The sequence below is a fragment of the Scophthalmus maximus genome, chromosome 5 (assembly GCF_022379125.1).
Source record: "Scophthalmus maximus strain ysfricsl-2021 chromosome 5, ASM2237912v1, whole genome shotgun sequence".
NCBI lineage: Eukaryota > Metazoa > Chordata > Actinopteri > Pleuronectiformes > Scophthalmidae > Scophthalmus > Scophthalmus maximus.
The window spans coordinates 23,379,267-23,392,500 of NC_061519.1; the positions used below are offsets into that span (position 1 = coordinate 23,379,267).

At 41.4% G+C, this 13,234-nt stretch overlaps 1 protein-coding gene and 1 long non-coding RNA gene across 2 annotated transcripts; one reads left to right on the forward strand and one right to left on the reverse strand.

Annotated features, from left to right (window-relative positions):
* Positions 1 to 2,683: 2,683 nt before the first annotated feature.
* On the reverse strand, positions 2,684 to 7,410 carry LOC118311717. Its single transcript, XR_004794055.2, has 3 exons — positions 7,265 to 7,410; positions 5,428 to 5,545; positions 2,684 to 4,543 (listed from the first exon to the last, which is right to left on the reverse strand). It is a non-coding gene; the product is annotated as an uncharacterized LOC118311717 (long non-coding RNA).
* A 969-nt stretch (positions 7,411 to 8,379) lies between these two features.
* Positions 8,380 to 11,956, forward strand: LOC118311712 (cathepsin Z). Its single transcript, XM_035635774.2, has 6 exons — positions 8,380 to 8,540; positions 9,616 to 9,779; positions 9,953 to 10,132; positions 10,338 to 10,488; positions 11,506 to 11,671; positions 11,817 to 11,956. Exons 1-6 carry the CDS (start codon positions 8,413 to 8,415, stop codon positions 11,940 to 11,942), a joined length of 915 nt encoding a protein of 304 aa, XP_035491667.2. The 5' UTR covers positions 8,380 to 8,412; the 3' UTR covers positions 11,943 to 11,956.
* The last annotated feature ends 1,278 nt before the right edge of the window (positions 11,957 to 13,234 follow it).

The following is a 13,234-nucleotide window of genomic DNA, read 5'->3' on the forward strand; positions in this document are numbered from 1 at the left end:
TGCAAGTTGATTTGCATCGTTGTGGTGTTAGTCGTCTGTTGTTGGATGCTCAGGACGTCCTGCTGCACGTTCTTTCCTTTTCCTTTTTTTCAAAATGAGAATATCAATGCCCCTGTTGCCTGAGTGTGTCTCAGTTTTCCTGGGTTGTCAAAGCTGGTGGGACACAACCGGAGGGGATCAACGTCATGCTTTCAAAAAGATATTGGAGGCATAAATATCAAACAAATTAAATTGTTGACATGGTGAGCACAGCTGGAAAAAAGTATGTGAGGAGTCTTTGATGAGACCCCATCGTGACACCAGCACAGTATGTATGTGCCTGCAACCAATGGCTATTTTCCATTATGGACTAATTTGCTGACTTATTACTTGATTGATTGATTGGTTGTTTTGTAAAAAACAGAAAGTTCAAACCTGTACGCTCTCCAAATAAAAGGAAAAGCAGCTAATTGTCACGTGTGAGAAGCTGGAACCATGACATCTTTATATAACTGTATAATATTTCCCCTCAAAAATGCAGTGGAGTAGAAGTGTCATTAAATGGAAATTCTCAAAACGTGCAAGGACGAGTCTCGCACATGTTTCCAGTTTGGTTGCGATCGAGTGATCTGGAAAACTTTACGTTCCAAAATTTCTCAGAGAGTCTGAAATGTCGATTTTCATTAAAGCTCTCCATTAACTGAACATCGCGGACACGTGTGATGGTTCATCCTCTCTGCTGGGACACAAACACACTAATCCTCCCACTTTACAAAATTATCTGATTTAAGGGAGAGAGATAAAAAAAAAAGTATGTTTTCGATAATCCCGATTGCTGCGAGGAGCATTAAGAGGAGCAGTAAACAATAGATTTCCTGGAAATATATAAGTGTCGAAGTTACTGTTTCCTCAGTTTTGTCCCAGATAAAAAAAACAGTTAAAACTCCACTTAAGGTTATTTATCACCGCCATTAAAGGAAACTGCATTTAAGAACAAGCTGAGGATCGCTGACCTCGTGCTTACTTGTCGTGTATGGACAGTGAGCAGAGGCCAAGTTTTTTACTGGAGCAAAGACGCATGATTAAAACCAATCAATCAGCCACACTTTGATAGGTTTCACGAGCCTATTGACAGGGAAATGATCCATGCTGTTGTCTCCTCTTTAGTGCAATAGGCAGCAGGACAAGCGAGGTACAGTGCGGTGGGAGTGGTCCACGATGGAAAACACGGGGCATTGGAAGCAGCAAAGGTCCTGCTTGTGATGTGATGAATCACCGTTTGGCCCTAATCACCGAGCTGGATTCAGTTTATGAAAACAAGACAAATAAGCAGCTGAGCGCTGAGGAGGAGGAAAGAAATAAGGCTGACGTTGAGGGATCGTGGACCCCCCCCCCCCCCCCGAGGCCCTGAGGCTTCACTTTCCCCCTGGAAAGCCACACGGGCCGGGAGCAGCCAAAGAGTCACCACCAAGGGCCCCGAGCTGCAGCCAGCGATGATCAATAACCAACCTCAAAACATGTCAGCCCCCTTGATTTGTTCCTGCCGTTTGAAGTCCAGACCTGCTGATCTAATCCCTCGGATGGATGCGAATCTTAAGCAACATTTGTCTTTGATCCATTATTCATCCGGTTCTAGAGAGAGAGAGTTATTGATGAACTCTCGGGGCCAAATGGACACAACAGTTGTTTTTTTTACACTGGTGTAAACAGTGGAGGTTCAGGTCAGTCGCTTCTGACTCATCTGCCTCGCATTCATCTTGGAGCTGTGACCAGTGCAACAGGATTTATGCGTGTTTTTTTTTTTTTAACATTCCAGCGTTGAATCTGTTGAGGCCTTTGTGTGTGGACATTCATTTATAATAGCATGAACTGTAGTGTAATAATTTCAGCACACAAGCTTTTTAGTGCAATTCATTCCGAGTCAAAGATGAACTCGTGCAGTTGCACCACAGCAGCTCTTCAAGGCTGCGTTCAGGGACAGCGTCCAGGCGGGTTTTGCAGAGATTTCGGGCTCATAAGACAATTTCTGACCTGATGATGTCACTGACGCAGGAGTCAGGGGACCGCCAAAGTCATCACACCTCGTCCTGAGGGGGAAATGAATGTCTGCACAAAATGTCATCACGTCTATCGAGGTACACAGAAGCAACATACAGAACGTGGCCCCATGTTTACAAAGATTAAAAAAAACTGTGACGTAATTATCAGAAATACAATTGGCAATAGTATGTTGTGTTTTTCTGCAGTTCTCTGTACTGTCAATCTCAGTGCTCTCTTGTTGAATTTCTTATGGTAATGATAGTTAAACTTAAGGCAGACATACTGTACACTGTATGGCTGACAATATGTGGACATCAGTCTGCTTTTCTTGGTTTCCATCTTAGTTCCAAATGAGTTGCGAACCATCTTAATGCCTCAGCATGATATTTCATTTTTTTTATGTGGCAACAGGTTGAATAAGCTTTTGTTTTAACATGACAATGCTCATGTCCACAAAGCAAAGTCCATGAAGATAGATATTAGATATTGTGTATTCTACACTTCTATCAAATATGAAAAAGGAGTAACTCATTGGGTTTAAAAATTCATTGGTAACATGGAGATTATATAGAGGTAATTTTATTTCCAAAAATTGGCCTTCTAAGTTTAGTCCAAAATGAAAAAGAAACACTTTCAAATGAAAAATGTAAAATTGTGGATGAATTGCATATTGGCTATTTCTCTAAAACTGATCTGACAGCGCATGAAAACCTGCCCGCCTAAAATATTCATGTGAGCAGAGAAAAATCTTTCCAAAGGCGGAATTTCTGGCGATTTTCGCTGCAGAACATACGCCGTCGGTCTGCGGCAGCAGAAGAAAACAGAAGTGCAAATGAGATTAGCGTCCAGATTGCTTCAATATTGATCCACAGGAGGAGTCCAAACACTCTCTGTGCGTGTGTGTGTGTGAGTAAGTGTGTGTTCAATATTTACATGGATGCACTTTCCATGCACTCTAAAGGTTCTGCTGCTTAAGTGGGCTTTTTAGTGCATGTCCCTCCGTGGTGGCTGCGGGCAGATTGTCTCTTCAGGAATTTAGACAGACATCGCACGTCTGTGTTGTCCTAAGAAAACCTGGTCAATCCAGTTGGGGTTTTGCTCATGATTAATATGCACATGTGATGTGAATTGACCTCCTGTTGGTTTATTCTACGATGTTTAATCTAACCGTGGTGATGTTGGATAACATACTGTATATGCTAAAGCCCAAGCCAAAACAAAGACAGTCTGAAATTATACAACAAAAATATATTTCAAAGGTTTTATGTACGACTAAGAATCCACAGCCACAGACGAAAGTCAGATTTTGACCTGAAAAATGATAAGAATCAGAATTGTGTTTGGGATTTTGCGCTGGTGTTTCGTTGCACGGCAAACAAGACAAATTTAAAAAGCGAGTAGGCTACTGTAAGTCCAAGGGGTACATGGAGAAGGACACAAACAGGAACCTAAAGAATCATAATAATAATGCATCACCAAAGACGTAAAAATCTTTTTTTTCCTTCCAATCATCCAGTCAATAGTTAAATAATGAATAGATCATTCGCTCAAAGAAACCCCACAAATTACAACCACATGGTGGCGCTAGAAGAAGAAAAAAGGTCAGAGGAATCAACATATGGGGGCAAATGAGAATGTTGGTGCCAGTCCATCGAATGGGAGTTGAGGTATTTCACAAGATGAGTGAAAACTTTTGGCCTCTTGTTGATGGTGTTGTACAAAAAGTCAGGGTCATCGCTTCTCCAACACTGAATCTCTGTTTATCATATCATCTGGAAGTTGATTAGGTATTTCATTCTAGACTGAATTTATCCATAGAGCCACAGGCTCCTGGAGAGGCTCAAAAAATATTCATATATATCACACTTCACCTCAACACTATTAAATCACTTCTTGAAAAGTTATTCATACCAGTTGCAGAGAGCAGTCACGTAAGGACAAATGGACAAGAGCTGAAAAACCATTTGACTTGCAGCGGCTGCATGATTGTCGTCTTGTTATCAGTCTGGATGTAAGAGTCCAGCATTAGAATCTACTTTATCATTGCAAATTGATGCAGGATAATGGCGTTCATTAACTGACGACTGGGGGTCGGTTTAATGGTGTCATCAGGGCTTCTATCATCTCAGCGTCAGTCGGCAGGAAGATGCTCATGGTAATGCACAGACCCAGGATGTCGGCCCGATCATAAAGAACTGATATGTTGACAAAACATCTTATTATTATTACCCCTGGGTTGTTTCTGACATTACATTACATCATGAAAAATGTTTTACAGCACTCAGACTGACGGACTGCCGTGAGCTGTGAGGAGAAGGCATTACTGAGAACCGTTTGTGCTTCTGAAGCAGTCCCGAAGCAAAAGAGGAGTTGAGCTTTTAACACAACAACAACAACAACAACGACGATGACCTAAGAGGTCAAAGGCCATCGGGACTCCAGCCATCTGGTCCTGCGGCGGACAACGGTCTCTGTGTTTCAGGAAGCACAGTGGACTTCTTAGGGAGGAGTGGGCCGCCGTCTGCTGTCAGAGAAAATACATATTAAATGACCTGATGAGGAGGATACGCTGAGCACGTCTGTGATCAACAGAGGAGTTTGACTTAATAACGTTCAGTCAGAGTCTTGATGACTTTTCAGCCCCGGAATTATGGATGTTTGCTTTTCCTCCAGGGTCAGATTTATGTTTTTCAGAAGACGCAGGCTCGTAATTTATTTGAGGTTGTAGCGGCTCCTTCTGGGAACATTCAACCCCCACGATCCCCAATGTGAAATATATCATGATTATCTGACGCTCACGGTCATGATTCACTATTTGCTTTGTGACAAAGTGCTGGTCATATTATCATTGTGCCATCTCGACGGCTGCAAACAGTGAACAGAGTTTTCAGCTGTGAGTTCTACACAAAGTTAAAGCAAATAGCAAAGCAAATTGAAAATTATGTTCAGAGATAATTTCACAGCCTGCAGTTGCACATCACCTTTTGTCTGCATTTTCAAAAAGAAAAAAATGCATGCTCGTTTTTGAATGTGTGAATTTGTAAAACAAAGAAATTGTCATAGAATTCAAGTTTGTGAATGTGTAGTAGTTTAGCTGTTCTAGAAATATATATATATATATATATATATATATATATATATATATATATATATATATATATATATATATGTTTGTGCACACAGATCATAATAAAACAGTCTCTGGATTAATATACCTGTATTCACCAGCAGAGGGCGACACCACTGATTGCAAAAAATAAGTCAGTTTCTATAGAAGTCTATGAGAAAATTACTCTACTTTCACTTGATTTATAGTGTCCATAAAAGTTTTCCTGAGAAGGTTGCAGTCTCACTATCAAGTTTCAAATCTTCTTCAATACAGCACGATGTTCATTTGGTAAATCGTACCTTATACATCGGAGCGTGGATACAGCGCGATTGACAGCCGTTCCGTCCGATCGGTGCTTGGTCGCAGGGGTAGGAGGTCGTGCAGTGGACGAGCTCTCAGTCAGACCCAATTCCACATCTGGTTTCAGAAAAAACCCAAGATGGCTCTGGTCAAAATATTAAACTCAGGGCTTCAACACAGCAGCTCACAAACCGCTTGTTTCTGACTCAGGAAAAGTTAGAAAAACAGTTAAAATTCCCCCCAAAAACTATTTATCCCTCAACTATTTCTTTAACCAGATCCCAAATTTTTAGGCTTTTCTACATGATCATATATTTAGTTTCTACTCGAAGTCAACCCACAAGTGAAAATGCCAAAAGTTGTGCAACATAGAAATACACAAGTAAAGTACAAGAACAGTTTACACTGACATGAGCATGATAATATAATTTCCTCTTCCTGCTCGACAGCTTTTGATCTGAGCTGCTCAGCATTATCATCATCGTCATCATCATCATCATCATCAGGTGAAAGACCACAGACCGAAGATGGACGACACAACACAACACGGGGAGTGATTTATCCAGTGTTCCTGTTGAGGGTTCATTAGCTGCCTGATGCACGTCTAATGTGATTCTAGTGTTATCATTAAAAGCACCAGCAGTAGTGCTTCCCCCTCACTAACACAGAGCCGTGATTGAAGTTGAGCCTCCTGTAATACTGTTATCCTGTATATAATAACCTTTTTAAGAACTGCCAGGCCGTCCCACGATAAGCCGACCAATCATCAGACACTGCATTAGGTGTAATGTGATCGTAACTGCGTATTGATTGTGTTATTCCAAAAGTTTCCTGCTGAGCCAACAAAAATCTACTCTGCTCTGACACCTGGTTTTATTTAGAAGACGTTCATATATCGATTACTGTGGTCAGAATATTAGCAGGGGGGGAAAGGGATCTTGGAGTATTTATCAAATCACAAATCAACATCAAGTGTGTTGATATATCATCGACATACATATATATCATATATATGTCAGCATAAGTATGTTGATGAGACTTTATAACAAGTATTAAGTCATAATATTACAAGAATAAAGTCATCATATCACAAGAATATAGTGGTAATTAAATTAGTATAGTATAGTATTTAAAGAAAAGGATAAAAAAAAAATTGTTTACAAGCCATTTCCTCCAAGTCTTTGTGGTTCTTTCTTTGGAATGAACACATTTTCTTGCACGGCCTTCTAAAAGTCACAATACAAATGATAATGTGGTGCTGATGTGCCAAAAAATGTTCCACATTCCTCATTTTGCATTTGGAATAGCTGAATGTGTAGGGGAGGACTTAACTGAACTCAATGTAGTTTCCCTCCAAAAGTGACTCAATGTTTTCCTTATTACATAAATGTTTGTTGTCTAAATCCATAAAAGTGAGAGTTGTGCCTTATGTAAAGAAACCCCCCAAAAATGTCTGTTCCCCAATCCTTACTTTAATATGTAGGAGGGAAAGTTGTCAGTTGGAACATTGAGACCATATCCATTAAACATCACCGTCTCACAATGTGGATTCAGTGATCGTTTTTTCAACATTTGAATTATGACTGATGTACATTTAACATTGAGTTTCAAAACCGTCAACCATAATGCAACTTTTTGTGTTGAGTCCAACTTTTGCCAACTTGGGAACACAAGGAACTGAACCAGAATCAATCAAACCTCTGATAAACAACAAAAACTCCGTTCAAAACATTCAGTGTCTCAAACTTTTGCAGAGTGAGCCCTCTCACCAAACTACACAATAAAGGATCTGTGAAAAGAAAGTAAAATCAAAAGATCCGACAGAGTCAGATTTACCTGCAGCATCAGGACCATCAGGACCATCAGACCATCAGGACCATATTCGGATTACTGCTTTGCTGAGATCAAGAGATGTTGTGATGAAGAAAGGCCGCAAACCGGAGGGATACACACGGATTAGTATCACGTGGTGGGCCGCCATATTGTTTGTTTGTCGTCCAACTTTAAAGCGGAAAGGGCGTGTTCTCTTTTTTTTCTTTTTTTAAATTATATATCACTCACCAAAAACGATTTTAAAAGCAATCAAAGAACGAAAGAGCACATCTTTTATGTTAGGGGGATGAGTCAGAGTGGAATAATATTTTAAAAAATATTTGTATGAAAAGATTCCATTAGTTACAAACTGTTAGAGTTTTGATTTGCTTTTTGTTTTGTAGAATGTCGAATTGAATGTATTATCTGATTTCCCTGCTGAATGCACCAAAGCACAGTTTCCTACCAGTATTGTACCAATTTACATTCATGTGTATGGAATTTTTACATTATAATAATAAGAATATTCATCATCATATAAACAATGTGAGTGTCTTTCTGTGTGCAATTTTAAGGGAGACCAAACAACACATAGCTGGTACGTCCACCCACCTTTCTACAGACTACCAGCCGCCTTTAGTCCCACCAGTTATTCCCACACTCTTCCCTGCAAGCCAACATTAGCATGTGTCATAATAATAATGATATGGCAAATGATATATGAAGCTAAATGTGCATGTGTACAAGATGATTGGTGCAGCTGATGCCACTTTTGACATGATATGTGAAGAGTGTGTCTGCTTGGAAGGAAGGAATATTATGTACAAGCATACGGGTGGAAAGAGGAAGAAGACATATTTTTAATTTTGAAAAAAAAAATCATGTGACTATTACATACAAGCATGTATGTGATAATAATACAAATAAACATATAAATAAACACATATTTACAGAAAAAGGTGTGTTTATGTTTTTTTTTCTTCTCTGCTCAGCATTGTTTTTTGTCCATGTATGAACATGCTCTGATTTCTCTTATTTATTCAACCTGTTATTGGTGCCGTTGCAGTGGAGGATGTAATGGTCGCTCCGGCCGACAGGGGGCGCCATGTGTCTGCGTCAGCTGTGCGTCATGCGTCAGACGACGTCAGAGCAGAGAGGAGGGGGGAGCCAAGATGGCGGCGTCAACAACTGTACCTCTGCTGCTTTGTTTGGCGTCATTTTCACTGCAGATCAGCTGCTCCAGACTTTTGTCAGAGCCCTGTTACAAACCCGTCAGAGACCTCGGGCCGAACTCCGTCAAGTAAGAGACGGGACGTTGTTACATTTTCCTCCGATACCGACACATTGTAATGATTTCCGGCTTGTTGTTTACCTCCGGGGGGAAACTGATCACGTGACCGAGGAGCGGTAACTTCAACGTGCAGCGTTTAAACGTTAATGTTTATGCTCTACTGTTGGTATTTTGAAAACACTTGTTTATTAACACGTGCCTTTATGGGTCAGTTCATGAATATGTTCTGGTTCTGGATTATGAGACAGTTGGCCCCTGGCCTCAGACTGGTGAAAGGGCCCCAGACTCAAAGAGACTCAGAAACTTTGTACTAATTTTGAATCTCTGTATGGTCATTCTGAGGCTCTTGAGTATTCTTTTTTTTAACTGAGTTCTATGGTTATTCAAGAAGAAACAAATTAATATAAATGGCTACTGTTTTAACTCAAAGCACACAGCACATGGGCCCCTGGACCTGTTCTGTTTTTAGACCCTATTTAAAATAAGGTATGCTTCTGTTATTTTATTTTCCTTTTGTTATTTCTTGTTCCTCTTGAAAAGCATTTCTCGACACACTAAGGTCATATATGCAATATACAGCGGGGGTCCAAAAGACTGACACTGATGGATCACCTGAGGTCCTGATTGTTCCATTTTATTTTGTGTTTTTTTCAATAATCTCGCAAAAGACAATAACACTCGTGCACAAGGAACCAAAGGTTTTTGGCCTCGTTTCCCCTCCTGACAAGTGGTTCAGAAACTGCTGCTCGTCCTCTGAGACCAGTGAATCAGACTCGTCTCTTTTGACGCTACTTCTGCTCATTTGAGTCTTGCGTTCTTCAGTCTGTGATGAAGCTGCTTTTCTTTTTCTCGGAGTACTGACCTTGTTGTATTGATCCTCTGAAGTCACTTTTGCTCGGCTAGATGCTACTTTGGATACAACTTGATCCCGTTTCTTCAAAACATTTATGTCCCATGAATTTCCCCCCTATAGTCTCTTTTGTTTAGACTAACACCCAGAAATAGTGGATACTATCAAATGTTTGCGTGTGTGTGAATTTTTTATTGCAACCACAGTGAGTCTTCTCCTCTCTGTGCATCTCAGGACGCATGCGCGGCCGCACGAGTACGTGAAGGCGTCGGACCTCCCCCCGTCGTGGGACTGGAGGAACGTCCAGGGGAAGAACTATGTGAGCGTCACGAGGAACCAACACATCCCGCAGTACTGTGGCTCCTGCTGGGCCATGGGAGCCACCAGCGCATTAGCTGGTAACCATGACAACAGAGGGAGGGAGGGAGGGAGGGAGGGCGGGCGGGAAAGAAGATAAGAAAAGAGGGATGTATAGAATAATCATATGTGCTTGTTAAACAGTTTGCAGAGTGTTTAAGCTTTCACCGTTTTCAGCGCCGGTAAATATTTGTCAATGTTTCTTCTGTCCAAGACCGTATCAACATCAAACGTGGAGGCGCGTGGCCGTCGGCCTACCTGTCCGTCCAGAACGTGATAGACTGCGGTGGGGCAGGCTCGTGTTACGGAGGAGATCACCTGGGGGTCTACGCCTACGCCCACGAGCGAGGCGTCCCCGACGAAACCTGCAACAACTACCAGGCCAAAAACCAGAGTAAAAAAAAAAAATCCTACATTTTCGTTCTATGATCAAAGTTACGCTTCATTGCCACAAATATGTGGATGGAACCCTGATCTCAATCCCACTCAACCCAGCGTCATTTTGACGGACATATGTCTCTTTAACTCTGTCATAAAATGAATGTCGCCGCCCTGCACACGAAATACAAACCTTCTCTTTTTCTTCTGATGGCCCACAGGGTGTGAGCTGTTCAACCAGTGTGGCACCTGCTCCTTCTTCGAGTCGTGCGCCGTGGTGAAGAACTACACTTTGTGGAAAGTGGGCGACTACGGAGAAGTTTCCGGAAGAGACAAGATGAAAGCAGAAATCCACACCAACGGTCCCATCAGGTAGCGTACTGTAAGTCATCCTCTCCTCCCAGCCATTTCCCAATTATCCGTCCGAAACATCCGCCGGGTGAAGGAGCCTAATCTTGATCCTCGCCTCAAACTTTGAGGACATTTGAGCGTACTTTTATCTCACTCAGATAAATCTTAAAATACAATAAATTAAAATGTAGCTAAACACAGGCCTGTAAGTTCTTTTTTTTAGAAACACAACTGAACTGTGTGTCTCTTAACCGTACCCTGTTGTTCCCGTACGTAATTTAACAACCTGTAGTAGCTGTGATTCTTTTGGCTTTTGACAGCTTTTTATTGTCTTTAAAATTAATTCCATGCAGTATTAACTTCTCAATACTTGAAGTATTCATTTTGCTCTTCTGATACCTGCGGATATGAAAGATCCCAACATTTTTTGTCAGTTGTCATTTGTAGTGAATGAGCTCAAAGAAGGATCAAGAAGATTTGGAGATCGTGGATCTATTTTTCTGAAATAACTTCACAGCCTTTAGTTTCACCCTTTGCAAACGTGTATAGAAAACATCGCATGAGAAATTCACATTTGTACATTGTAAGTTTGGAAAGGTCTAAATAAAATATGTGCACAAATGGTATGAACGGTAAGTTATTCATAGACTTACTTCAAGACGGAGGATAAAGAAGTGCTCTTGTGAACATCTGAATTCAGCTTCAAAGCAGGAAACTGTGTGTGTGTGTGTGTGTGTGTGTGTGTGTGTGTGTGTGTGTGTGTGTGTGTGTGTGTGTGTGTGTGTGTGTGTGTGTGTGTGTGTGTGTGTGTGTGTGTGAAAGGTTGTGCACAAGGTTCCCAGTGTCAGAGACTCATGGAAGTTACAGTGCAGCCCTCTGATTTCAAAATTTGCACAATAAAAAAGCTTCTTCTTCTTCTTCTTCTTCTTCTTCTTCTTTTTAACCCTTATTTGAGAAAAGTCAAATGTAGAGAGACGTTCTCATGACATTTTAGTGATCAAAGAAAAATGTGAAAGGAGACGTTTTTGTCTTTTTCAGTTGTGCACTGATGGCCACCGGCGGCCTGGAGGAATACTCCGGAGGAGTTTTCTCAGAGTTTCACCCGCTCTCTTTACCCAATCACATCGTGTCCGTGGCGGGCTGGGGCGTGGCGGAGAACGGGACCGAGTACTGGATCGTCAGGAACTCCTGGGGAGAGTTCTGGGTTGGTTTCTCTCTCTCTCTCTCTTCACCACACCCTGCCGGCCTTCCTCTCTCTCTAATAGCCGTCGTCGTTGGATTAGGAAAAGTCATTTTTCACCGGCATTGTGCTCGCAGAGTAAGTGTTTGTTTTGTGTTTTTGTTTTCAGGGAGAACTCGGGTGGGCGAGAATAGTCACCAGTGCCTACAAAGGAGGAAAAGGCAACTGGTTCAACCTGGGTATTGAGAAACACTGTGCATACGGAGACCCCATTGTCACACAGACTCATAAATAAACTGGTAGACTCAAGTGTTTTTGTGTGGTTGGATTTATTGAAATAACTGCTGACGATGCTTTGGTTCGTTTTGAAAAGGAATAGTTCCCTTTTTGGGAAATACGTTTTCTTTTTCTAAAAATGTCACACAATTCCTTTAAGTTGAAGGAGGGAAGTTTAGCTCCATTTTTTTAACATCAACTGATTTGTTAAATCTATAATTGATGCATTAATTTTTTTTAATCACTTATAGAAACATGTGGAAAGCCTTATTACAGACAAATAAATCAAATTTTCGAGCTCTCCACGTGAATTTTACAAGCTTAACCACATTTGGACTCCCACATTCAGATTCTCAATTGAAGTAGTCAATTTAAACACAAACACAGAATGTGTTTGCATAAAAATATAAGCTGACTTCCTGTATTAAGTTTGGGGGTCTCCACCCCTTTGAGACAAAAAAAATCTCATTTCCCCTTTAATCATCACGTCACCATGCATCTGTTTCCCTCACTTGCTGCTGCTGCTACTTTGTACAGTGCTCTACTTTTCACTCCTGCAGCTTGAGCTGAACGTCTGCTGCCGCTGAGACAAATGTGTTTGTGTCATTCCCAAGGTCGGGGTGAGGACAAAGACGACCTGTTTCAAACAGACCAACGAGTTGAGCAGGTAACTCTGCTCCTGTTAGAATTAGTTTGAGCGGGACATTCTTCTGTGCCTCTGTAGTTTCAGGGTTGACAAAGGAGCTGCACCCACCAGATGATTGGAGTCCTGCTCTTAATCACTTAATCACATTTGTCCCGTAGCTGTTGTTGTGGCTCCTTTCCTGCCCCTTAGTCATTTTCTGTGTTTGTGTGGAACGATCGGACGTATCAATAGAATTGTTCAGTTTTCCTACAGACCGACAACTTGGCTGTCGTATGACAACTTTTAGCTCAGGGGGTTTCTAGTCTTTCGACAGCATGTCTCACCTCTCCACCCTCCCATTGGAAAGAAGACGTGCTGTCAAGCTCGCAGGTGTGAGCATGAAGAATACCGGACGTTAAATTTGCCATGTGTGACATAAAAAGCACCTTGTAAGGGAAATAAGTGGAAGCCCCGATGAAACAAAGTAACTCAATAGTGCAATATTTATTCATATCATTTTTTTAACTTTACTTTCCATTCTGTGAAAATACTTCATACTTCTGTCAAACTCGTTGGTTTCCTCGAGTGGACTCGTGCAGTGGGCACCAATCGTGCTATTGGAAAAAGCGTCACGGTCCCTCCGGTGTAACGGGTAGAACCAAAACATTTTCTCCACAGTTTGTGGA